Consider the following 27,092-nt stretch of genomic DNA (forward strand, 5'->3'; position numbering starts at 1 on the left):
AATATACAGCATGGAAATATGGACCATAAATTTGTGAATCAGACATCGAAACGCCATCAACTTATGCGTTTCGGTTTGCGTAATGTCTCTTGTAGCTGGGAAAATAGTAATCAAACTGTTTTTGTTTGCTGGTAGTCATAGTAGCAATGTTTGTTGTAATGATAAATATTAACTGTAACTATTTGTTTGCTGCATATCCGATTTTTTTGTGATGACTTAGTGTTGACTTTAAAGGTTAAAGGTGTTACCCCATGATAAAAATGTTTGTTTAAGATAAGGAAAGCTATTCTGATCTGAATACAGATTTCGTCCTTGGAGACAGTAAATTGTATGAAATACGTACGAAAAGAGGGAAATACATATTATTACTTAAAAAGAAATGCCTATTATTCGCGCCTATACCAATAAGAATCATATTAGACTTGTATTTAAATGACTAACTCAACTGGAACGATTAACGTCGTTGTTTTCACAGCGCCTAGATTATTTTTATCACCCATCTGATCGTATCTTTATTCAAAGGATTAGTTCTATCGTATGTGTGTGTGTGTTGCTAACAACAAAACTATGTAAACTTTGTCCACTTATCGGTGACTTTCAGTATGTAATAAGGTTTGTAGTTTTACGTTCACTTTGATTACTTTCGAATGCCTCTGTAAAATAACTGACATTGATCGACTGTGAAGAACGCATATTAAAGCTGTGAGAAGTAATTTTAACTAGCGTAGCTATCACGTTCAACAAAAGCGTATTTAGACTGCTTTTCTTTACACGTCGATCGGTGTTTAATGATAATTGTATTGAAGCATTTAGACGGCAACAAAGTCTGTCTATGCTTGAATACTTGTACTGAATTTTTGATTTTACATTTTGAAATATAAAGCTGCTGTTATATAGATTTTTACACCTGACGTTAGCGTAAAGATACGTTGAAGTAAATATTTCCTGCGCGTTAAAGGCAGAAATGAAATGTTTGAAAGAAGAACAACGGAGAGAGGGATTTTGAGGAAAGACATCCGTGGATGATTACTCCGCCTAGTGTGGTGTCTTCCGGGACGAAAGAAGATTATTAAAATGCTAATGAATAAACCTGTGCATGATTACACGATGCCTCGACCTCCTCCACATCAAACTCACAATCCGCATCTTTATCAATATCCCGGTAACATGGGATCGAAGATGAGGAATCACTCGAAACTCGGACACAATTCCCACCTTAACAATTACTCCGTCCTCGGCAACAACTCAACAATGAATTTTTATCCTCACGTGCTGCAACCCACCCGCTTAAGTGACGTTTTGGGGGCTGGGAGCAGCAACGGGAGCACTGTGCGAGCTCCTTCCACCAGGACTAGTCTGAAGCATTCAGCGGCTCAATCTCTTGCCAAAAACGTATCTTTCTACAAAAGTGGAGATGTGCAAATGCAGGTATATTTGTGTTGAGGCTCATCTTTGTCATCCGTGGTAATGAAAGAGCTCTCGAATTGTCAACGTATCAGTTGGTTTATGTAATTTGTAGTAAAACTATATACCCACAAATGTTTAATTCGGAAGATACAATAGTGATAATTTTATAATATTTCACAGCCTTTTAAAGTTGCAATTACGAGAAGGAATTTCAGAACATTTGACTCTTTGCTAGAAGCTCTTTCAGACAGGGTAAGTATACGGCACAAATTCTGCTTTACCCTGCCCTGTAGTGTAATCTATTTCCTATAGGTTTGTCGTAGTTTATGTAAAGTGTAAACGAATTTTGTAAGAGAATGATCACTATAAAATATTGTTCGTAGATACCTTTACCTTTCGGTGTTCGGACCATTAGCACTCCAAACGCAATTCATCGCATTCACCGCCTTGAAGAATTTGAAGAAGGCAAGTCGTACGTATGTTCCGATAAAGGGACTGTGAAGCCGCTCAATTTAAAGGCTACTCAGCATGCGCGCCCGCCATGGTTTATCAGGTAAGCTAACACTTCGGGTTTCATGAATGTGCATTGAAAGCAGGTTAAAAAGCTTTCTCGTCATAAGATTAAAATGGAAACTTGTGAAGTGTTTCATTATGAACTGTTTTCAGTATAGGTTTTAATTCAGTAATTTTCAGTGAGTTGTGATCTTGCGAGAAAACTTTGGGCTGTACGTTTTACTTATTTTGCCGAGTTACCTTATTGTTTCAGCGACTTTGAATGAAGCCATGTTTTATATATACTTTCCATTCTTGTTGAAAACGAGTGGTGCTATTAATTTTTCTTAATTTCCTAACATACAGCAAACCAAAAACCAGAACCAGAGCCGTTGCTCAATTGGTTCGACGTCCTGACGACGAATCACTCAGGAGTCCTCTTCGTTTACAGCAGACCAAAATTCCTAAGAAAATTTTCATTGTGAAAAACGGCGAGCCGACTTTTAGGTAAAATTCCGCTTCCTTCGGTTCAGTCTTTACCGCTTTTATAGTTTTTTGTTCAAACTTTGAAGTCATATTGCGTTCGTTGACGTTTGGCGAAACGCAAAAATCGTTCAGCCTTTCTTATAAGATTTGTCAAAATTACATTTTTCGAGCAGACACAGCATTTTACTAAATCGAAGAACGCCGCAAGGTTTCGAGAATATTCTGGAAGACATTGGCGACATTTTCCGCATGAGGGTCCAGAAGCTCTTCACTGCTGACGGTAGAAAGGTAAAAACGAAAAAATTATTTTCTTTTCACTTCAAAATCACTTCACTTAAAGTGATTGTTGTCACTCTTCTTCAGATCGAGAGCCTGCAAGCCCTGTATCACGGCCCTAACCTTTACGTTGCTGCTGGAAGGGAGAACTTTCAAATGATGGAGTACAGAGTGAAAAAAGTTGTCATCACAGACGACAAGAAAGGTGATTTTAAGCTGAACTTTGCTTTTATGGAAGGGATCTTGCTTCGTTGACCGGGCGGTTGCTTTTTGCCAGTTAATCCGATGCTTAATCTAAACGTAATGAAACTTTAAACATTCCTAGATCAAGCAGACGGCGAAAACGATCTAAACAAAGAAAGAACGCCGAAAGTTGTCAAGAAGACTCGTATGTAAACCGTGTCGTCATTACAAGCTTAGCAAGTGGAAGTGACACTACATTCAATTAACAACCTTCTTCATTTTACCAGAGGGCCGATGGCGGGTTAATATCGCGACCAGCGAGTTGGCTGCGGCTGGGACAGACGCCAACGTCACAATAACCGTGTACGGGGTCAAAGGTAACACAGGTCCTTTACTTCTGAACAACGGAAGCAGAACAACTTTTCGGAGCGGAAATGAAGACGAGTTTGCGGTATTTTATATCATCATTTTGCTCTTGAGTTTGCAATCCTATTGGAACTGACTTATTTTGACATCCGAACAACATAGCTAGTACTTACGCTGATTTTAGTTTTGTTTGGGCGATGATGTCAGTTATGACTGATCTGCTTGCCATATCGTCACATATCACTTGCCATTAGGTAAGCGTTGGCGGCATAGGGGAAATCCGGAAAGTGCGAATCGCGCATGACAACACTGGGACTTCCCCTGGCTGGCTGTGCGAGTCAGTAACTCTCACTGACGTCACTACCGGACAAGTTCTGCAATTTCCTTGCAACAGGTACAACAACTTAGTAACGCGTAATCAATGTATATTTTATTTTGTATATCTTTATAAATGAGTTTTTGCTATTGTGTTCTGTAACGTATACGTTACGGTTGCATAAAACCGTAATTTATTGTCCATCATAAAACCTTCAATACTAAACAAATTGCGCATTTTGAAGATGGCTGTCTCGTGACGAAGACGATGGTGAAATATGTCGAGAAATTGCGGCCCAGCACACAGACAAATCCCCTTTACCAGGTACTCAAGCCAGCTAGTTCTTCTGCAGTATTTGTAATTAAGCATTATTGGTTTGCTGGATTCGAACGCTATCCTTATCCTTATGTAGAATTCACTTATCTTGTCGTGGTTACGACTGGTAACCTATGGAACGCTGGTACTGACGCCAGTGTATACTTAACTTTATTTGGGGACCTGGGTGACAGTGGACCCCGTCTCCTTCAACGTGGGGGTAAAGCCGAGCCCCAGGCGAAAGGAAGGGTAAGCTATGACGATACATTTCGCCTTTAATTCGTTTGAGACTATTATGTTGCCAGGTTTGTCTGTATCGATAGTTCTTGTGCTGTATTATTTCTTACGGAATTCATTGATTTTTTAATGCTGTACACTGGCGTTGATTAAACTTTATACTTGCTGAATTACAGACCTTCACTTATAAGATAAACGCAGTATGTCTGGGCGCACTGCACAGGATAGTAGTGGGTCATGATATCTCGGACAAAGGAGCGGGTTGGTTCCTGAAACGTATTGTTGTGAGGGTAGGTTAATAATTTGCCTCCATTCTTAACAATTCGTTAGTTGAAGTCCTAAGTAGCACGTGTATTCAATCTTCCTCCAATGTGCTCTTCCTCCAGGAGGATCGGGTCGGATCAGATGAGTGGACTTTCGTATGCGACAGGTGGCTGGATTCTGGCGAGGACGATGGAAAGATCATCCGGGAGCTTTATCCGGAGAAAGAATTCAGATCCTGTGCGTACCGTGAATAACAGAGCCATAGGAAATATATATACTATAGCAGGGATGTCCAACCCGTGGCCCGCGGAAAGGTTCTGAGTGGCCCGCGCGGTATTTTTCAAAATGACTTATCAACTGAATCGCCTCTGTAATTTATAGCGAACTTACATTCCGAGAAATTGGCATTTATTTTTTGCTTTCTTTGTCTATAATGTATATAGTATATACTGTGTATATTAGGCCTGCTAATTGGTGTTGTAAGATCATTGAATACCTGCATATAATTAATGAATATTTGCATAAGAGCTGTATTTGGTTAATTACATAATTCAACATGATGATAATTTCAGGTGTATAATCAATTAATCATGCATTGTAGTTATTATGCAGCCATTTCTTAAAAAGTAAATTAACCGAATACTGTCTTTCGAAATCTTTCGTAAACCAGTCGTGCTCCACAGATCCGAGAACTCGAAGCCAACTGGACCGACACAAAGATGATCAAATGGTACAGTGAACCATGAAACTCGCAAATTATAAAATAACGAATGGCTATTATAGAATAAATTTATCAACACCTCGACTTGAAAAAAAACTTTTCTACCTGCTTTTTTCTTTAGTGGGAACTTGAAAAGTGGAAGTTTCAACGTGGAAATCAATTAGTTTTGATCAATCATGCGACGCGGAAAGCTTTGAGGCTTCGACATGACGCTGTTGTTGACGGATTGGGTGACCCGGCCCTTCCACAATGTAAGTAACTATTTTTGTGCTTACGATTCAGGTTTCATATTTTGTTGCACGTATTTTGGTTTCAAGTGCATGTGTGGTCTTAACTAGTTTGAGGATATTGCAGCACGCTATGTATTCGAACAAGCTTCGGTTGAATAAACTTTTTTTTCAAGGAATACATAAAAAATCATTAATACCTTTATTCAGGCGCCTTCGAGGTCGTTCTTCGTCGTGGAAACATCAGAGTGTTTCCAAACGTCAGTCAGTCTGCTTTCTATCTTGCTTTGGACCAGAACAGAGTTTTGGGACAGGTTTGTTCTTACGTCTCGGCAAATGTCCCAAAGAACACATTAGACTGTGTGGAAGCGACTGATAAACTGCATGGGTTGCGTTTGACCTTGTATGAGAAAGGAACTTGACAGACTCGCATTACTTCTATCAATGACGTTTATAATTAGCCTGTTCTTTGAGCGCTATCTTTCGTCTTAACCAGGGCAAAGGTGGATCGTTCAGTGAATTTCACGTGAAGGTTCTCCCAGACCGCTCAGTATTACTTGAATCTGTAAAATACCCTGGACAACACATCACAGTTGATCCTGGTGGAAAACCAGCTGACACGAGAGGACATGCCAACGCTCCCGCTCGTCTTTTCACGGCCTACGTCAAAGTACGTCTAGAATGTCGTCTGTATATTTTCACTGATATTGTGTATGCGCTATTGTTAATTAAAGCTACCTATACCTATATAACTAAGCTACTGTATGAAAATCAGATTTATGTCAATAAATTAAAATTTAAAAATCAGTTTCTTTTCACCAATATCCATATCTTCATGTACGTCACAGGGATGCTTTCGTCATGAATCGGTCATCCTCCTTAATACCAGCATGACGCAAGCGCTGTCCGTTACTTCGCACGGTGACGTCATCGGCACAGGACATCGAACCGACCTTGGCCCAGTTGACGTTAAACGAACGACGTCAAACGCCGAGAACCAATACTCCCACTTCCGTGTGATGAAGGTGGCGGAAGGGGTGCGGATGTTTCAGTGTGAGAGAGACAAATCCAGGTTTCTCAGGATCAAAGACGGACAGTGCGACGGATGGGTGAGTTGATCAGAGTTTAACTTTACAGCTATAGGTATGCATGTGTGAAGTTTATTTTGCTACTAATGGTTAAACTCAGTAACTTTATTGTATAGCTGTTATAGCAATTGCGACAGACTTACTTTGCATTTGTGAAGCCATAAGTGAATAACAAATAACAATACGTTAGCGTTATTTGAGCAGAATTGTTGTATTTTTTCCGCTAATCTCCCCGTTCCACTCCTCGTTCCTTTCACAGGGGAATGGCGACGTTTACTGCCACTTCAAAGTACACAAATACAAGCAAGATGGCTTCATAACACTGCAGTCAATGAAACACAGAGGGGTGTTCATTGGGTTAAATACGAACGGAAAAGCGCGACCCACCGTGGACACTGGCGAAGAAAACACAAGATTTTACCCTGAAATCATCAAATGTAAGCCCCTAGTGACTTAATGCATGTTTTTATGCTCAGATTACCCTGTTGTAAACACTGTATTAATTTATGTTGCCATGTTCCTAATGGAAAATATCTTTCGTGTTCTTTGGTCTGACTATGACGCGAATATGTTTTCTGATTGCGGATACCACGAGCTAACACTCTATGCTACTTCCGTATCTTACACACGTGACGTTCCGAAGATGGATTTTATATTAAAAAACTAATTTAATTGCAACCAGCATAAAATAAATGAGTTCCGATCCAGTTTCGTCAATATTGGGCTAATACTGGCGCCATATCCGATTAAATTATCTCAGTTACGTGCATTGACATTAATGGGTGAGTAGTCAGCCAGCACATGAATATTCGAGCGTGGATTGCAATTATTAAGTTTAATTACATTTCCAGTTCATCTCGCCCATGAGCAATTTTAGTTAATTATCTGTTTGCAAGATTCGGATTCGTGAGAATAACAACAATTGTCGACGTTTGTGCGTAATATTCCGATTCCTTTTCGATTCATCACACCCCTAAGTCTTTAGATCAGCACCTCAGCGTGGGAATATGCATTTGCATTTTTTTCAACAATTCATTTTTTGCTTTGAAAACTAGTCGGTCAGAGGAGAACGGAAAGAGCTGAAGTTTGGCAAACTCCTGATAATTCTTTTATTGCTTCCAATTATGACGATATAAACCCACCAAGTTCTAGAAGGGAATTGTCACCTGCAAAGTCAAAGTTATCGATAGCAACGGTGACTTTGCGCGGCAGAGAACGCAGTGACACCGGGCCAAAAGGTATACTTGTCCTTAGTGGTAGTTTTTAACCGTGTAAGTGTCTCTTAACAGTGTCTCAGCTGTCATTGTATGATCAGCGTAATTTTAAATTAGCTGTTTGTTGCTTTTGACTTAAAATTGAATGCTTGTAGATGGAGATTATCGTGTTTACGTCACTACCGGCAACTCGGGTACCATTGAAACCGTCACTCTCTTCGTTTACGGGGACCAGGGCGACTCAGGGGGTATAACGTTAGGTAAGATAGTTCCGTTGAAACTGGCCGCTAAACTTGCTCAACAAGTGACCATACTTTAATCGGACCGTTTGAAGTTTTTTTTTCCAAATAAAATACATTTACCGCCCAGGCAAGGGTATGCCGGGTGGATCGTTTCAGTGTGGTCAGACTGACGAGTTTCAAGCCAATCTCATATCTGTTGGTGAGATAAAAAAGATCAGGATAGGAATGGAGGAAGCGGCTCCGGACTGTGACTGGAGGTTGAAGCAGGTGATTTGTAAATGATAAGCTGCAATTTTTTCGTAAATTTGAAGTATTTTTCTGCTTATACTTGTGTTATTTTATGCGGTATTTTACGCGTGCTTTCACAATTGACAATTTTATTTCTATACGCGATTAGAAAACACTTTTATATGTTTTTTACGAGTATTTCACACACAATAATTTACGGTTGTATAGCTGCTATGCTGTGGTCACCTTTCTTTTTTGCGTACGTCCTACATTGTTTGCGGTATTTCGAACGTAGCTGTGGTTCATAGACAAGAATAATAAATTTTAAAAACGCTTTAAAATGTTGTTAAGGTGAAAATGAAAGATATGATGTCTAACGAAATTCTTCGATTTAAATTCAATCGATGGATATCTCGCCAAAAGGACGATGGCGCCACCGTGCGTGAGTTGCCGGTGATAACACCCAACGGAAAACCAATTTTGCCGAGTAATATGCTGAATAATAAACAGTTATATTTTCAGTTACCACATTTGTGTTTACTTTCTAACGATAGATTAATTGTATCTCTACTGTTTATGAAGTTTCCATGTTTGCGGGAAACCTCCATAAAAGGGATCATAGTGTTTTTTTAGCGAAGGTCTTAATTTAAAATAATATGCGACCGAATGGTGCTGATAACTTTCTTGCTTAATTCCAGTGTTCCGGTACTTGGTTCTGGTTCGCACCAGCAAGGAATCAACGAGATTATTGCCTGAAAAGGATTCTGGCGAACTCAGTCCACAGCATGAGGTTTACTTGGCTTTGCACGGGGAGAACGGAGATACTGGCCGTAGACTGCTCATGCGGAAGCCCGTAAAATATTCTTCCGAATCCGGCGAAATTCCTAGTCCTAGACCCTTGTTTGTCCCCGGTCAGGTAAGCCCTTCCAGATCCGCAAACTATAGTTTCATAATTACAAGTATTATTTCTGGACGGAATGAAATTAAGAGAACAGTTGCGGTTGATATTTATAAATATATCGTAATAACTACAAAGCTTTACTGGTGAAGTATTTAGTTAAACATATTTATTTAAGAAACAGGTAATGCCTAAGTATAGCAATGCAACAACTCAATACTTTGCAGCAGGTGTTACGTTTCCTTTTGTTTTATTGCATACCGTAAAACCTAATTGAGCTTAGCTCACTGAAGTCGCATACACTTCATACTTGTCCGTGTTATAATGGATTTGTTTTTAAATTTAGTTGGATCGCTTTGAAATAGAAGCTGTCAGTCTGGGTGAACTCAAAAAATGTTTCCTTACTTGCCCGAAAACGAATGACACTGCTGCTGCGTCACAATCTTGGCTCTGTGATGAAATAATTGTTCGAGAGTCAGAAGGCGCGCAAGTTGAATACGTTTTTCTGTGCAAAAAGTAAGAGAGTAGATTGGTTGATATTCCGGTCAACATACATGACTTTATTAGATTACGATAGCAGTAGCTTGATTCAGAGTTAGTTCGGATTTGTAAGTACTGCGTATAAGATAACGCGCAAGTCACAGGTTATAAGAAAATTTTCCTTTATGTTAAGATGGCTGGGCACGACCAGAGTTGGCAGCACCACACAGATCAAACTTGATCTGGCGTCAAAACGTTCTGTCAAGCGAGGACCAGGTGAAAGCAGTGAATACAAAGGTGAGATTGTAGACTTTTTGTCATGATTTTGTTTGTGAATCACCAGAATTCCAAACGAATTTTCTTTGTTCCTGCGGCCAATTGTGTCACTGTTTGCTTGACTAAATATTTGAATAGGCCTATATTTCAATGAGAACCATATTTTTTGTGAATTTCAACACTTTTCATATATGTTTTTCTTGTTTATGAATAAAATTTGAATTTGGTAAAACATATTAGAGTAGGCTACAGTATAATACCTAACATTAATTGAAACTACATTTACCTTAACAACATACGCAGAAGGCGATTGGAAGGTATCCATTACCACTGGAAGCGCTGTTAAGAACGGAACTACCTCAAAGGTCATATTTGAAGTGTGTGACATCACGGGTGCGTCAGTTGGGCCAATTTTCCTGGGAAGTGGAGCAGACGGATTATTTGAAACGGGACAGATCGAGAGATTTAAAGTAGGTTCACATAACTGAAGATATGTGGCAGTCGCTTCCTGTTACTTTATTAATTAGACAATTTCTTTGCTAGCAAGTAGCCTATCTATTATGTTATATTTCGAAACTTCAGATTTTTTTTGGAAAATTTCTGACGTCACTTGTTACCGCTTTACGTTGATTTTTCCTCAGGTGAACCTTCTAGGTTTGAAAGATCTTTACAAAGTACGACTCAACATCGACGGTACAGGAAGAGATCCATCCTGGTACGTGGAACGAATCAAGCTGCACTGTGTGTCAAGCAACGTCACTCACGTGCTAAATGTCCATAAAAGGTTATCTTTCAACGAAGGACCTTATCAACCTTTTCTTGAAGTTCCTATTCCTAAACCGGGAGAAGAATCACCGCCCGGTATGTTAAAGTTAACCTTAATGCACATTAAAATGCTTGACGTGTTTTAAATTATCAGATTGCGTACAAGGCAAGCGTACATGTGTCTGTGGCAGTAACATATATGTGACAGATGAACAAAAGCTGACTTGAACGATTTTTAATGTAGGCCTAGTTTATGTACAGCTGATAGTTGACAATGTCAGCTATTAAGCAAGTGAAAGCAATGCGTGTATGTTTTTCTGTTGTGTGGTCATTATTTATTTGGCAGTCATTGATTAATCAATCGGTCATCGCAGTTATACGATACCAAGTTATGGTATACACCGGCGGTCTCTTGGGGAGCGACACAGATGCCAACGTCTTCATTGCCATATACGGAGAGAAGGGCGACACCGGCCGACGACCTTTGTTCAAGTCACTCAGCCATGATGTGCGCTTTCAAGAGTCACAGGTACCGGTTTCAAATCCCTTCAATCTCTGTCCGTGATAGTTGTTTACTGTTTTTCGTGGAACAAATTGTTTGGTCTTGCTATAGTTATGTTGAATCAGTTTTTGCGCCTTAAAGGTTGATTTGTTTGAAATCGATGCTGTTCATCTGGGAGATCTGTCAAAGATTGATATCGGCCATGATGGAGTTGGTCACGGTGAGATGGCCTTTGCTTGTTGCCATGTTAAAAACATCTCACGCTTTCCCTCGAAAGTGTTTGGGCAAAAATTCCAGGCGAAAGTTTTAAGTGTTTTTTTTTTCTAGGAAATGGTTGGTTTCTGCACAAAGTGGTTATTAAAGAAGCGGAATATTCACCAAAAGAATACGTTTTCTTTTGCAACAAGTAAGACTCCTATTTACTGTAAGTTCTGGCTGAGTGGATAACGCTCAGAAACTTAGTAAAAGTCATAAAGTGCTGCTGCTACTATGAACTGAAATCTACTCTTAATTACCAGATGGCTTGATGATGGTCAAGATGATGGGAAAATCGAAAGAACCATAAACGTTGAACGTAAGTTTGATAAAGATTCGATTTCGCAAAAATTTTGAAGATATTTTTAACTCAATTGGTTGCATTCTATGCGAGTTACTTTTGCTATTGGAGTTGTTTTTAATAAGCGTCAGGAGCGTTTGTAAGAGAAATCTCATTGTCTTCCTCACCACTTTACGCCGCGGTTAAAGTTATGACGCCGCCATCAATCTCCCCTCAAGTGCTTGATGCAAGCATAAGCTCTGATGGAAAAGATGAGGAGAGAACGGCACCGGATAAGCCACAAACAAAAATACTTCCAGAGCCTCCTGAAGATCTGGATCCAAAAGCGACTAGATCTGCAAATGCATCCGAAAGCAAGAATTCGGACGTTGCAACCTCGGATCGTGATTACGAGCAAACGTTTAAGAATTTCTATTCCCTCCTTGCTTCCGATCCTGACGAAGAAGATCGTTTTTCTTTACCCAACATTCTTCGTATTGATGCCGTTCCGTTTGTTACTCCCACGCCCTCAGTAACAACAATGACACATTCACCGACCATTTCGGCGCAATCTTTGTACGATGTCGTTGAAGCCATTGATTGGCCCACACCCGACCAGCCAACAGACAGGCTGATAGGTATTAAGTCCAATTGTCTCCGGACTATAGTTTGGATTTTCGCTTAACACTCAACAATCGGCTGATAGTGAATTGCGCAATGATGTAGTCATTTATTGCGGTAATTTCGTGTGCTCAGTTTGTTCTAGAAAATCAAGTCGATCAACAAGTAGATGTTTTAACAATTTGAAAATATTTTGAACACAGGTTGTATAAATTTATAATCCATTATTTTTAATGATTCTTGCTCAAATTACATGTCACCAGCAGTAGTACAAGAAAAGTATTTTACTAATAGATAATTGAAATCAAAATTAATATGGGTACTTTCTAAACGAACTTTACTTATTAATCCTAGTTTATGAGAGCATTAACTTGTAACTAGCCTTGCCATAATTTCAGCAGGTACATTTCTGCGACGTTTATCACCAAAAAATGTTCGTTTCAGGACAAGCTCTGTATATTTCTTCATTCCGAAGCGAATCATGCTTTTCTACTGATCAATCAGTTATTGTTAACAAATCTCGTGAAACCACAGTCGATTGTGCGAATATTAGATCCAGTTCCAAAAGTTCCTCCGCCCAAGATAATTCAACTTCTTCTCTTCCGACATTTAAGATTAATCATGTAAACAGTTTGAAGCAAAGTAACGAAGACATTGCAACATTGGACAACGAAAAGTGGGCACTTCGCCCCATGCTGCCGAAGTCGAACTCTGCTTCGATCTATAACTCTGGCAGGAGGAGGAAGAGGAAGTCGCGAAGACCAAAGCTCTTATTCCCCCAAAGGCCAGTGATCATAAGGAGAGTACGGAACTGTCATTCGGACGGATTTAGCGGGAGCAGTTCCTCCTTGGAGCCAGAGTCAACAAGTCCCCCTTTGAGCACTACTCCCTCCTCTCCACAACGAGAACTCCTGGTGGATTCTTGCTGGATGCCAAATCACGTTTCTTCCTTCCTGTGTATTCCGACTGAAGAAAATAATTCCTCCCTCCCGCTTTCTCCAAGAAGATCTCCAACAGTTCGCACAAGGCGCGGAGATGCTCTAAGAAGAGTGAACTTTAACTTGGCTCTGAGAGCCACTGAAGCATGTGAGATGTCGTGTTAGCTAGTGGAGAGAAAAATGGTAGAAAGTAGACAAGAATTCTAAATGGGAACACGTTAAACTATTTTGCTTGACTTTAGTGATGAACTTGAAACTATATGACGACAGAACTTCGGTTTTTTGTCATGCACGTTATAGGACTGATATCCACAACCCGTTAGGAGTACATTTTACTTCGCAGCCGTCTTCATTAGCGAATGAGCATGTACTACTGACTACTTTCTGGAGTTTTCTTTAAATTTATGTTATCTTTTTAGGAAAGGTAGATTTCAGCGTTTTAGATCAAGCTTTTTTTACGAATCTTTAAACAAGATTTTAGCGTCTTCAAGTCATCAATATTTCTGGATAAGTTATCAAACTTCGTTCACAAAAATTTCTTTAGCTTTTTAACTCGTATTATAGTATCTGTTGGTATTGTTGTAGATGACCAATCGTTAGGTATACTCGTACTTAGAATATTACTGATCCCTTTACCTATGCATGCAGTATTTGTTTAATAGTAAATGTGAACAATTTTGATTTGTTTTACTAACCGTCTGTGACTTATTATTGTTTGCCAACTTCGATAGTTTAAACTGCCTGAATCATTTAGATCCTTACAAATCGAATACGTTGCGTTAAAACATAGATTGGAGTGATTCACTTTTTTCATTAGTTTTTCTTCAGTTATTGATTTTTTTAAATTGTTAAAATTATTTTTGTTTTCCTTATTATAGCATTGGATGAAGAGGAAACATATGAAACCAAATCAGGTGTGTCTAAGAATCTTTTACTTTTGTGTTTTCAAAACCCTTGAAAGACATTATTTGCAGTAACAGACAAAGTATTACATTGTTTTATTGATGAATACATATAAGTTACAACATTTGAACAGTAATTAATCAATCGTTTTTCTCGCATATTTATCTTATTTTATTTTAACAGAAGGAAAATATGACGTCATTGTCACCACTAGTAAGGAGTCGAGCGGTCAGACCTGTCCACCGGACGCAAACGTTACCATGGAGATATACGGGGAAGAGGGAAAAAGTAGTCAGATCTTCTTGGATCATCCAGCAGGTGATGATCTGGCCGAAAGGGAATGCTTCAAACCAGGACAAACCGATCGATTCCAGGTGAATAAACTGAAAGTTACGATATTTAATGTCGGCAGTTATTGCCTGTATGCAATGATGGCAGTCGGCTGTGGTGGTTTATGTTCAAAATACTGTAATTTAAAGATGTTTTTCTTTAGTGAAACGTGTAAAATGCATATAAACGACAAACAGAGCATATTAGTTTTCGGTCAATTTTGTATGAAACAGATTGAAGTTCCGGAGATTGGCAACATATTCAAGATACGACTGTCGTTGAATGAAAAGTGCAACTGGCCTGGATGGCTCGTGCAGAGTATCGTTCTTGAAGACGTGTCCAGCAAAAAACGGATAGCTTTCCGTTGCAACAGGTTACCGGCAGCTTTTCCTGCTTTTGCTAATTTTAGTAAGGTTGTCATTATCCTTCAACTTTCTTTCAACAGGTGGCTTTCCGCGACAGAAGACGACCAGGAAACAATTAGGGAATTTCCCATCTCGAGAGACGATCGCGAGTCACTACCAAGTAAGTGACATGAAATTCTGGTCTGACAACATTGTCATTTCTGGTGACAGAAATGTCTTTCTGCATTTCACTTTGCACTGCAAAAAAATTGCTCTACTGTTTTCGTTTTAATTTACTTTGCGATTACAAAAATGGGTATGACTCATGCTTTCTCATGCGCTATTTTTTACAGTTCATCAATATTTCGTCACAATCGTAACTGGCGACCGTCCCGGTGCGTCAACTGACGCAAACCTTTTCGTGACGCTGTGCGGCGAACGTGGAGACAGTGGCCGACGTAAGCTGACGCACGCTCACGGAGAATCCTGTCCCTTCCAGGTAAGTATTCTGTTCTTATTGTTTGGCAACAGTATTGTTATTCGCTTGTTCTTTTTGCAGCGAAACAGCTCTGCCTCGTTTACACTGGAAGCTGTCGATCTCGGTAAACTGTGCGAAGTTGTAATAAGCCATGATGGAATCGGCTATGGTAAGCTAGATGTTTGTTCAAACCCTGGCTATTAAATGCACTTTAAAAATATCTAATCGGAGGCCAAAATAAAGTATTACCTATTCTACATGAAGAACTTATTTTACAAAAAATACATGGTTATATTACGTGTCTACTGTCTACCAAAGGAATCGTCTTGTTAATTTGTTCTGTTATCTTGTACCTTCAACAACGTTTCTCGTTAACTTAAAAAGTTAATTAACTATAATGATAATAACAATAATAGCTAGTTAAACAAATAAAAATTAGCAATCAAAAATCGTATGTTTCGTGTAAGGCGCCGGTTGGTTCCTGGAGAGATTAACAGTCAAAGAATCCGAGTTTGCCACGCTTGAATGGGTTTTCCCCGGTCACGTATGGCTCGACGATCACGTGGGAGACTGCCGAACTGTGAGGAGGCTGAAACTTCTCGGAGTTTCGGACTCGACTGCAGGAGAAGAAGAGTTGCTGTCTCTGACGTCACCACCAAGTGGGGATTCTACCGATTTGTGTAAGTTCTTGTGACGTGTTGTGCTAGGGTTGGTGGTTTCCCGTTTCATGATACCGTAGGTAGTGGTTTCGTAGTAGTAATGGTAGTGGTGTCATTGGTTCAGTGATAAAAGATCGTCTTCTCAGTGTAGTTTAAAAATTCATCTGTACATTTTCTGTTAACTTTTCATCTCTAATAATTCTATTTTATCATTACAGTTATGGAAAACATGTTTGACGTCACAGTGCTAGTTGATGAAGTGATGACGCAAGGTAATGAGTCAGTGACGTTGAAAGGTGTGGTCTACGGCGACAAAGGTCGACATACTTCCTTGTCATTGGGTCTATGGAAACCGGGTCAGGAGAAGTCATTCTGTGATCACGTTGACTTGGGCGACATCGGCGAAATCACCAAACTTAGGTATTTTTGATTTCGATAGAAAGTTGTCGAAGTGTGCAAGGGTGCCGTAGTACTTTTAAGCCGTTAAATATTATCGTTAGGAACGGACTAGGCAGCTTCGGTTTTGTATGAAAGGAAACCCTGTTTACTGGGAACAGCCTGAAAGTATCATTCGCACTAAATTTCCATTTTCCTCATCAGAGTTGAGATGGAGGATTCTCCTCGGGATCATAACCTCCTCGTGCTCACCGTGCAACTTCAAAACTCCCGAACCAAAGATCTAATGATGTTCAACTTTCATCGGAAATTCACAACTGAATCCGGATCCACCGTGAAAGAACTGCCAGCTCCCAAGACTAACAAGCCCTTACAAAAAGGTACCTTGAATCGTGTCCTTAAGTGCAATGCTCAAGTACTGAGCAAGGTGGACTTGACTAGAATGTTCATTTTACTCTTTAGTTTAGATCAGGGATGTCCAACCTGCGGCCCGCCTGAGATTTTTGTGCGGCCCGTTAGTCATTTTCACTCCAAAAATATGTACTTTATGTACCCATTTTTCTTGAAATTTAATAGGTTCTGCGGCCCATTGAATTATTTCAAGTGACAATGCGGCCCACTTTAATAAAAGGTTGGACATCCCTGGTTTAGATGAATACCTAAACCTATTATACGTCTTGGGTTTCCACTTACTGTCTTTTGTTTAGTGGTGAGTTATTTGGTCAACGTGGACATGGTACAAGATAACGATGAGGTTGGATGTTACGGGCACTTGCAATTAAAGCTTGTTGGTGAAAACGGAGATTCGGGTTTCAGAACCCTTTTCAGGGGGTGAGTTTCTCGTTTTAAACTGGAAATCATTCAAGTTGCCTGTTATTACATCTTACAACAATCAACATTTGTTTACTTTTTTAGTATGGATGGCTTAAATTGCACAAAACGAGTGTGTGGTTACCTTTTCGAACTCGAAGCTGTTGATCTCGGCTCGCTTTCCACCCTTGCTCTTGTTTACGTCAATGATGACGTTGTCGCCGAAGACGGTGCGTCATTACTTTCCGCTGCAGCTTTACCTCATCTTACTTTTGAATTTAAGTGTCTCTAATTTAGAGGGCATTGACAAGATTACGGTATCTGACGCCATTTTTGTCTTCTTTTTCTTGTAGGTTGCTGGAATATTGACTCGATCCATGTAAAAATATCCCATGCTCCAAACACATTTGCGGAGAAGTTGGCGCCGGATGTTATTTGCAGATCTGAAGTAAATCAAAGCTTTGACGCCAAATCGGCCTTGCTCGAAGTTCCCTTGCAGCGGTGTGAACCTGAAGCGAGGATAGAAGAGGACTTCCGGGTTGCAGCCGCCAATAAGCAAGTGAAGCTTGTCAAGTCTTCGAGTGCAAAGTCAGATGGGATATGGAGATTGTCCTTTACTACATCGCCGTATGACGAGGTCGTTATTTTCACTTCGCTAGGAGGTTTATGCCTAAGGCTGCCTGGTTGTATATTAAATTTCAGTTTGTTTTAATTAAGACGAATTAAAATTCGTGCAGGGCATGCCTTGTGATGTAAAAAACTTTAAATAAAATCGCCCAACATTTAAATATCAATAAAAAGCTATAAAATTTATTTTGATGTTCTTTTACTAACATTTAGGTTACAGCTGTATGAAATTTGTATCAGCCGTTAAACATGTTTGATTGCTTGTGTTTAGTTTCACTACGAAATAATATTGTTTTGCCTTTTCAGTCTAGCATCTTCAATTCTATCTCAGCCACAATACATGGTACCCGGAGCTCGTCTGGTATTTTCAACTTGTCACTTGCCGAACTTGATGACGTAATCACTACGTCAGACCGACAGACTCGCCACATTGATTGCAGTCTTGGAAGTTCTATTGGAGATTTGCATCAGTTGCGCTTGTGTTTGAACGAGAAAACTACAGTCAGAGTGTACAAGGTAAATTGTACTGAAGTGTGGAATTGAATTGAATTATACTTACCGAATTTTATTTTAGTGGCACTTTATGATAACTAAATTGAATATCACGTAAGGTATTTGCAAAGGTTGTTTAAAAGATTACAAGATATCCAAATTTAATCGTAATATATTTTAAGTGATTGTGAGGCGTACTGACTCAAATAAAACATCATATTTTTGAGAAAAACTAAATTTTAGTTTTTTATCACAACAAAAAATCTGAAATGAACTTTTACATTTCAACAATATAAAGCACAATCTCAAGAAATTTTTCTACGCTTTTTTATGCTCTGCATCATTACCCCTATCGAAATTTTCCTACCACGTTTACTTGACAATTTGAAATTTAAAACTATCTTTTTACAAAGTAATCTAAGTTGGTGAGTAAAACAGCAGTTTGACCTAATATTGTTGAATTACAATTTAACGACAAGAACATCCAACATACTGGATCAAATGCTATTAGTCTTGAAACATTTCCACTTGACCTGGTCTACTTAGGACGCTTCGTTTTGTAGTTAACTTTTCAATTGGACTAAATAATTTTCGTATCCACCTCAATAATTTATCCAATCGTTACAAAATAGATACATAATTCTAGATTCGTTCATCTAATACTCAAATATTACCGAACTGATCCAAATAAACGTGCGACCTGTTTTGAAAAACGTCTCACAGTTCTGGATAAATCAAAATTTTATAACTTCATAACAACCTCAGGTGAAGTTAAAAGATCTGACGACGAATCAGGAATACCTTTCCATCATAAGCGCGGCCCAACGGCTCAGCACCCGACCTGATGAAAAAGGAGCCTTGATCTATTATCTACCTCTTCAGAAGCCCGATCAGGATGCAGTTAAGCAACAAAAGTACACGGTACGTTGAAAACTGCAGCTGCAAAAACTGACTAATAAAATTTACAATAATATTTGCGTAAAGATGTTAGACCAAATTTTAACGAATTTACTTAATTTATTTAATTTACATTGGTAAAGAATTAACAAATTTTAATAATTTTCCTTTATTGTAGATATATTTTTATCTTTTCAGATCCTATACATATTTAAATGTTATTTCGATAATTTTACCTTCGTTGTGGTTAGTATGACACTCAGGCTAGGTGAATACTCACAGAATATTTGTAATAAAACATATGACGACGAGTTAAAAAATGGCTTCGTAGCTTCCGTAACATAATGTAAAGCACCCAACTTTATGGTTTCGTTAACAATGCTGAACATTTTACACAATTATTCCAACCCAGATAAAAGTGAAAACCGGGGATTGTGTATCAGCCGGAACCGACGCTGATATTCGCTTCAACTTACTTGGAACCAAAGGTGACACCGGATACCGTTCCCTAGCGGAGCTAGTAAGCGATGGGGAAAGTTTGTTTGGACAGGTGAGCGTTATCACAAAGCATCACATCAAGTCAACAGATATTTCTACAGTAACTTATTTATGTAACTAATTATAAGTAATAGAAAAAGATAATTAATACAACTACCAGTGAATTCTGCCATTCGTCACATGAATCAATAATTTACTTGACGTCACAAGCTTTGTTATTGGACAGGGTCAAGTGGACACTTTCGTGCTGGAAACCATCGATGTTGGTGAGCCCCGCAAGGTCATGATTGGTCATACTGAAAGGGGGGAAGGATCCGGTTGGTTTCTTGATGACATCACAATCCGCGATACTCGTGATGGGTTAAAAACTGATCACGTGTTCCCCTGTTACAAGTAAGGGAAAGTTACCTCTATTCTAGTAGCTCCTTCACTATTTCGAGTCGTGCGTTGTGTATATAGGAAGTTCATTTTCTTTACATTACTTATGAAGATGGTTCGATAATGCTGTAGACGATAAGGTTACACAACGTGAGATTTGCGTCATGGGTACCAGAGTGAACCAGCCAAACATTGACGTCACGCGCTCAAAGGGCAAATGGAAATGTGAGATTTATGCCAAGGCTGACGTCATTAACCAGGTGCTCAATCTTGAATCTTGTACCAGTAATTTTAAGACGGAGACTTTGGAAACTGCGGCTTCATCTTGGGTCAAACATGTGAAACCAATAAATGTTTTGCAATATTTTGTAAAACAATTTAAACACGAAATCATTTTTATCAATTATAATGATTTATATTATTTGAATATACTTGACATTCAGGAGGACCTGGAAATGTCGTTCGCTGTTTGCCTTGATGACTTAACTCAGCATGACATCAAACGTCACCTCACCAAGGAAGTCGATGAATTCCATATCCAAATTCCGCCCGCTAAATCTTTGTCCAATGACGAAAGAGTGACGTCAAACATGATAAAACTGCGATCATTAGTGGACGGGGCTGAAAATTTTAACAGAAAAATATGGCCAATGAAGGAGGTATTGAGCTGTTCCCAGCCTAAGCCAGTAATGAACTGTGATGACGCTTGTGTTATTTTTTTCTTTTATAATTTTTCAGTTTGCGATGACCGACAACGACACTGGCGAAATGTTACGGTTTGTGTTTGATAGCGCTCCTGTGTGGGAGGGAAGCCATCGCGGTTATCTGCGGGAACTTCCGGTTTCACGTTTCAATGAACCAATCAAACCAGGTTTGGACGATTTTGCTGAAATCGTTAATTTGATGTAACGTAATTTAGATGATATTAGTTTTGGAAGACAACGTGTAAAAGAATATGCAGTAACATTGTTTAAAGAAGCACCTACTAGTTATTCTAGTATGTTGGAAGACAATGCTATTGAATGCCATTATATTTGCACAGTGGTCGATTATTACATCATTTTCTATACGAGCGACCAATCCCATCGCGACTTTTCACCCAGTCTTATTTCTTGCCAACTGCATGGTAACCATGGCGACACTGGATGGCGAAATATCGTGACGTCAGAGGTATCGTTGGCCGTCATTATAATTTAACCAGCATAACTCAATTGTGAAAAATGACAAAAACTCAGATGAAATGGGTACTACAAAACATTTTACCTATCGGTCCGAAGTCGAAATTAAAAATGTTTATAGTCCTTTATATACTAGCAGGCTTACTGTGGTAGTGTACTAGTGTGATTTCGAATACTATTGTTTTAAGGCTGGCTTATACATTCGACTGTACTTGCGTCATCTGGCTTAAAATTTATTAGACAAAATCAATTTGATTAAAGTTGCATTTGTTTTTTCGAGTTTTGACTGGTGAGTAAAAAAGCTTCACGAAATGGAGTTGGTTGTTTTGAATACTTTATAAATTGGGCAAGTTTTTTTTAAAACCTGGATTGTAAAAATGGACACTAACACGCACTTTAGTGGATTAAAACCATTGCAGATGTAGAAATCGTAAAATGTAACAGTATGTTGTCCTTAATTTTAGTGTTTACCGCACTAAGCGTTGCTTTAGCTTTTGAATACACTTCGCTAAGAAAAATAGAGATTTTTTATTTCGCTTCAAAGTAGCGTAAATAAGATTTCATTTTCTAGAACAAGCAAGGTAAATTCTTGCCTGGACGGGTGGACGTTTTTACTATTGAAGCGGTCGCGCTTGATGACGCAATCGATTACGTCAGCCTGCGTGTCAACGGTAAAGTGACGCAACCATGGAAACTTGATCGGATCAAAGTTAAACGCGGTTACTACAACAACGAAGAACAAATTTTCGAATGCAACAGGTAAAACGTACACCACTGCAACTTTCTGTAGATGAGATTAGACTGAAAAAGAACTGCTTGAATTTTACACGCAACGTATTCAATTTATCTGAGCCTTTACACTTTGCATAAATTTCACTGCAATATGCATGCTAAATAATAACTGCTTCTCATGATTATAGGCAAATAGACCAAAGCCAAGTTTACGAGTTCACCCAATCAAAAACCGCTTCCTTCTACCCTCTAAAACCCCTTTACGGTTCCCGAAATGTGGACGGGAGGTCGGCCCGAACTCAAGTCCAGCTGGATACGGAAATCCTGTGGAGTGGCCTGGACGCCTTCAAACAAGCCTGCGCTATCACCAGCAACAAGGGAACTCCAGTTATTTCTGTCGCTTTACAACTAACTGGTGACAAAGGTTGCACTGATCTTGCTACAGTTGCACTCAACGGAGCTGTCGCTAAAAGCAAGGGAAGACACCGCAGCAAATTAACGGTAAAAATATAACATAACTGTGTACATTTTGCAATCACTTTTGATAGTGTAGGCCCATTATTTCGCTTAGGCCTGTAAAAGTTGTAACGCGATCTTTATCGTATGAAGATGTCAGTATCGAAGTCTGAATTCGGAGAGCTTCGTTCTGTCGGGTTGGGAATATTAGAGCCTGCCTTGTCGCAGACGTTACCGTCCCATCTGAAACTTTTCAAGATCTCTGTTAGAAATCAAGAGACCAAACAATACTACAGGTTATACTATTTTATTTATTGCTGTATAAGTGGATATATTAAACAAATTATTGCTCTAAAATTTAAAGTCTTTTCCATGTAATTTACAGCATTATTGAAAACTAATGTGGAAACGTCACAATGTCATTATAACATACTTTAATTATTACATCATACGGAATATTTTTTAAACTCCACCCAAGCCTACTTTTTGAGCTGGGCGTATGTTATTCTCGTAGGAAAGTTTATGTACCGCTTTGTAGCTGTACCTGTAGCTTGTAATTAAGTGTTTAAGAGAACGTAGGTTAAGATGAAGTTAGGCGCAGTGGTGATTGCTTTTCTTGTATTGGCAAAGTACTGTGTTGCAGCAACCAGCTTATCCGTAGACAGTACAACTTGTTTGTTTGGAGAAATGAAGCAAACCAGCAACACCACGACTGTTCTTCCAGACTTGGGCAGTCTGCATAATGCGCACCTCCGAGGTGTGCTAGCCCACCATGGGTCACATGCTGCTCAGTTTATAACAAACACTAAAAACTGCAAAAGTTGGATTGGTCAAGTAAATGGAAGTGTACCGGTACTGGAAGGTGCAAGACAAGGCGCCGATGCCGATATTAACAGAAAACACTTGGAGGCACATGTGATGTCATCCGCAAAAAGTGGGTTATCTCAAGTTGTGAACACTACAACTGGTAAACCTTCGTTCAATACTGCGAGCTTCGGTTCATCGAGCCAAAATTCTGACGAAAATACAGCTGTAAAACTTTCTGTCCGCCCATTTTTGTCACCAGCTTTTCGGTTCGATTTCCCTGGTTGTCTTTACTTTAGACTGAAGTGGAATGCAAATCTGTCTGATTCAGATGCATTACTACTAAGGACTATTGAGGAAAGCAAGCAGTCTAAAACTCTAGTGTGGAGTTTTTATGGTAAAAAATGGCAATCGTTTTCACGGCATGTTTATATCGAACTTAACCAAGGCGAGTACAGACTGCAATTTACTGGTTTCATCTTTTCTGAAAACCCAAGCAGTGTACAGGACTTCTTTGCTTACGAAGTACACGACGCCATTATAAGTGACAAGGGGTGCATATCACCTAAAGAGAGATTGACTAGCGCAATGAAACATAGTTCCATTCAGCTTGGTCCATCTACGTTCGTCAACCAAAAATGTTTTTGGCGGTCGTTTCGGTTTGCAAAAACGCCTGTTATCACTTTGAAACTGAATAAAACGGAACAAAGCAATTTCAAAGCTCGTACTACATACGTAACAAAAAACGGATTTAATTTTTGTGTACAAAAAGTCAATAATGGAAAAACTGGATGGTCGAACAAAGAAGTAGTGGTATTGTGGGAGGCTGCTTTGCCAAAGTATTCCTCGTCCCGTTCATCCACTACTATTAGTAACAACAAACATCACTTTCGAACCCAGCATTCCACGAAAGCTACACAACAGACCGAACACAACACAACCAGGAACAGCAGGATATGCTTTCAGCGATTCAAGTGTGGGTCCAACCGTTGTCTTGCTAATGAATTCGTCTGCGATGGGGTTAAGGATTGTGATATGGCCGAGGATGAACAAGACTGCAGTGATAAGTCGTGGGCAATCGCCTTTATATGCCTTATCGCAGGATTTTCCTGTATTGTGGTCGCAGCCTTTCGTTGCTGCAAAAAGCAAGCCAAGCCTATGGGTTTGCTTAGCTCAGGAAGTGACCACGCTGACCACACGTACATGACGTTAGTGGACGACACAGAAAACCGTGCAGAAATGAACAGAAATGATGCTTTTGTGGTGGGAAATGCCACTATTACGATGTCAAGCGTGTAGCGCATAGGTATCCAGTGGTGCTGTTTACATTTGCTCATTTTACGCTTCCAACGTCAACTGTTCGGGAATTTCAAAAACCTAACTTTGTACGATAACATTAAGACAAGACAGACAATTTTAAATATTATTTCCTGTTGATTGTTTTTCGTTTTATGGTTAGCTGTTACAATATTAAATTTTCCACATGTCCATGCCGTATATTGTGACGTTTGTAATGCTTGACAGGTTTCCTGCGTATTTTTGTCTATAATCATGCGTGTAAAATGTTTTAACTGTAAGTCTGTAACCCATTTATAGCAGGTAGTGGTGTAAGGTAGAAATTCTAAAAAACGGTATCAGGAAAAATAAGACTTAATTCAACAGAATTGTTTACAGCTTTCGACCGCAGCATTCATTTATTGATGGCCGGAATCCAATTAACCAGAAACACATTACCGGTTCGAACTGGATCGATCTGGCAGCGACCAGACCAAGACAGGATCCCTCTACCGTTCCCAAGGTACCCAAGTTACTCAAGCATTGAACCATTTTGAGTTGTAACTTTTAAATCGCCTTACATGCATATATATACAATACCTTACTAACTTTCATTCACGATATTGGTCCCCGGGGATAAAATGGGTTCCGGGCACCGAGCAGGAAATACAGTAGTATTTTTCAGCCCTGTCATACATTTATTTCCGAATGAGTTATCGGAAAAAAATTGACACCAACTAATGGCCTATACATTTTTCGGGGAATAGAAGGAAGAAATGTTTGGTACTGCAATAAACGGGTCTTTGAGCTCCGGATATTAATTTTATGCTTTTAAGGTTTAAGTAAAATCGGTGCAAAAGATTAGGCTTGAGCCAGAGACAATCCTAACTGTTGATTTTTTCGAAGACTTGCAACTACATCATCAACATTAGTACCAGCGCACAACAGGACGCTGGTACCAACTCCAACGTTTACATTACCCTGGTCGGAAGCAACGGTGAGAGCGGAAAACGATGGTTGATGACGTCATCTTCCGGATATGACGTCAGCCATAGGGAAGGGGAAGAAGTGGAAGTTATCGTTTCAAGCCTCTATCTTGGAGACCTCAAACAGGTAAATAAAGGAACAGATGACAAACGCCAAATTGCGCTAAGATCACTGAAATGTCTCTTGAGTTGTAGCCTTTGTGGCTCAAAAAGGCAGGTTCTTAGCTGGGATTAGATTGTAATTGATTGCGATGATAATTGTAAAGAATTTCTGGGGTTCTTGGCAATTGATCGGATCTGCGCTGTATAACCTGGAGTCAGTGTAGTGTATAAATCGACACTGCGCATAAATTTCAACTAGTATATCGATCGGCACCAGCCTTAATTGATTGTGTGCTCATCCCCGTCTTGGGTATCTTATCGATTAAAGCAAAGTCAGTATTTTAATAACAACTTGTTAACTACAGATTATAATCGGTCATGACGGACGAGAGGTTACTTCGGGTTGGTACCTGGAACAAGTCACTGTGACGTCATCGCTTGATGCGAAGAAACAATTTGTATTTATTTGTGGAAAGTAAGTTCGGTTTTACAACTATAAGCTCTACACAGGTCGACGTTTTTTAATTGGTATTTGTGTTTGACAGGTGGCTGGCCAATTTACAAGACGACACTTTCATTGAACGGACTTTGAACTTGCATCATATCATTGATGTTGATAAGGATGCAACAAAGACGTGAAAAATGATGATCAATTATACGAAAAACTATTTCCATGACTGACAATTTAGTATCAAATGTTATTTGGGAAAACGAAGGAGTTGTCGTAATCTACTCATTTTTAGGGTGATTTCCCGCATGGGAAATAATCAACCTTAGGAATGTGTTCGGAAATGCCATGCTACTGAACTTAAGAGGGTCGCTGAACATTTTATATACTATATGTAGGTTTTTCTGTACTAGGAATCTTTCAACCGTTGTTCTGATCTCAATATATTTCACAGGGCATTTTATATATCAATTTAATTTGTTCTTCAGTTTTCCCGCTCTTGAATGTTTTTTTCTAAATGAACGAAAATTTCAACCCGTCCTTAAACAAACCACCTCAGCAGCTAGATTCAGAATATGATCTGTGTCTATTCGGTTTTGTATCGATCTGTATGTCTTTGCCTCTTTAAAAATATAGCCTGTACGTTTTCTTGGCTGTGTTATTGCAATAGTGTTATATTCTTATATAAATAAATGTCATTTTTAGCTTTGTCTAATATATATTAATTATTATAATATTCGCTGTTATATGTGTCAAATGTTAAACCATGTTAGAACTTTGCATTTTTAAGCGACTGTGATTTTTTGACCCGTTTAAATTAGCAACAAATTTTTTTAATTTTGGGGCTTACAAAAATAAATCTATATAAAGCATGTCTTCTAATGCGGTCAAGCATAGAAACAAAAAATGCAAGGGAGCTTACAGACTCAAAAGCACGAACCAATTTCGGCCTAGTTTAGTGAGGCGAGGAAAGATGTGCTTGTATACAAAATGAAAATCGATGCAATCGATCTGTAGGTTTTGATTTTTAACTTTGCGAAGCATAAAGTGCATTTTATTCACGATAAGCATAATTGCATCACCACTTGATAAGAAAAACGTTATTTCCCCAGGGATCTCCAAGACTGAGAAATCCGCATTTGTTGGGGTTGTGGTAATGCATAATTTATTACCAGTTATGACACCTGACATTTTTTAAATCAGGCGCTGAAAGGACATAAGT

The 27,092-nt window shown here is 39.1% G+C and overlaps 1 protein-coding gene across 5 annotated transcripts; it reads left to right on the forward strand.

Moving 5' to 3' along the window:
- The first annotated feature begins 865 nt into the window (after positions 1–865).
- Positions 866–26,744, forward strand: LOC143450865 (lipoxygenase homology domain-containing protein 1-like). 5 transcript variants are annotated; one of them, XM_076951606.1, is made up of 60 exons: positions 866–1,428; positions 1,588–1,659; positions 1,791–1,960; positions 2,266–2,406; positions 2,559–2,673; positions 2,749–2,866; positions 2,987–3,049; positions 3,132–3,295; positions 3,465–3,604; positions 3,771–3,850; positions 3,939–4,090; positions 4,255–4,368; positions 4,465–4,579; positions 5,026–5,072; positions 5,185–5,314; positions 5,501–5,604; positions 5,787–5,960; positions 6,139–6,399; positions 6,638–6,815; positions 7,434–7,616; positions 7,748–7,852; positions 7,962–8,101; positions 8,414–8,549; positions 8,761–8,978; positions 9,307–9,476; positions 9,634–9,737; positions 10,020–10,186; positions 10,358–10,577; positions 10,856–11,010; positions 11,125–11,203; positions 11,311–11,389; positions 11,502–11,557; positions 11,665–12,156; positions 13,956–13,991; positions 14,164–14,354; positions 14,544–14,683; positions 14,756–14,835; positions 15,008–15,153; positions 15,214–15,301; positions 15,600–15,812; positions 16,010–16,211; positions 16,392–16,567; positions 16,895–17,018; positions 17,103–17,227; positions 17,351–17,634; positions 17,931–18,140; positions 18,882–19,037; positions 19,426–19,563; positions 19,738–19,904; positions 20,002–20,149; positions 20,333–20,548; positions 20,628–20,760; positions 20,932–21,059; positions 21,639–21,826; positions 21,988–22,300; positions 22,409–22,551; positions 24,734–24,857; positions 25,241–25,447; positions 25,788–25,897; positions 25,968–26,744. In XM_076951606.1, the coding sequence occupies exons 1-60, from the start codon at positions 1,075–1,077 to the stop codon at positions 26,059–26,061; spliced, it is 9,276 nt and encodes a 3,091-aa protein (XP_076807721.1). In that variant the 5' UTR covers positions 866–1,074; the 3' UTR covers positions 26,062–26,744. The 5 variants fall into 5 exon arrangements, with proteins under 5 accessions (XP_076807721.1, XP_076807722.1, XP_076807723.1 ...); XM_076951607.1 differs by having other exon boundaries at positions 11,671–12,156; XM_076951608.1 differs by having other exon boundaries at positions 11,728–12,156.
- Positions 26,745–27,092: the final 348 nt, after the last annotated feature.

Source organism: Clavelina lepadiformis, chromosome 3 (assembly GCF_947623445.1).
Source record: "Clavelina lepadiformis chromosome 3, kaClaLepa1.1, whole genome shotgun sequence".
NCBI classification, from domain to species: domain Eukaryota; kingdom Metazoa; phylum Chordata; class Ascidiacea; order Aplousobranchia; family Clavelinidae; genus Clavelina; species Clavelina lepadiformis.

Bases quoted from the DNA above. Each gene is read 5' to 3' on its own strand.
- LOC143450865 (XM_076951605.1), top strand. From the start codon at position 1,075: ATGCTAATGAATAAACCTGTGCATGATTACACGATGCCTCGACCTCCT. The intron at 11,204-11,310 runs GTGAGATGGCCT...TTTTTTTTCTAG, and splicing joins CCATGATGGAGTTGGTCACG to GAAATGGTTGGTTTCTGCAC. The intron at 15,154-15,213 runs GTAAGTATTCTG...TTCTTTTTGCAG, and splicing joins GAGAATCCTGTCCCTTCCAG to CGAAACAGCTCTGCCTCGTT.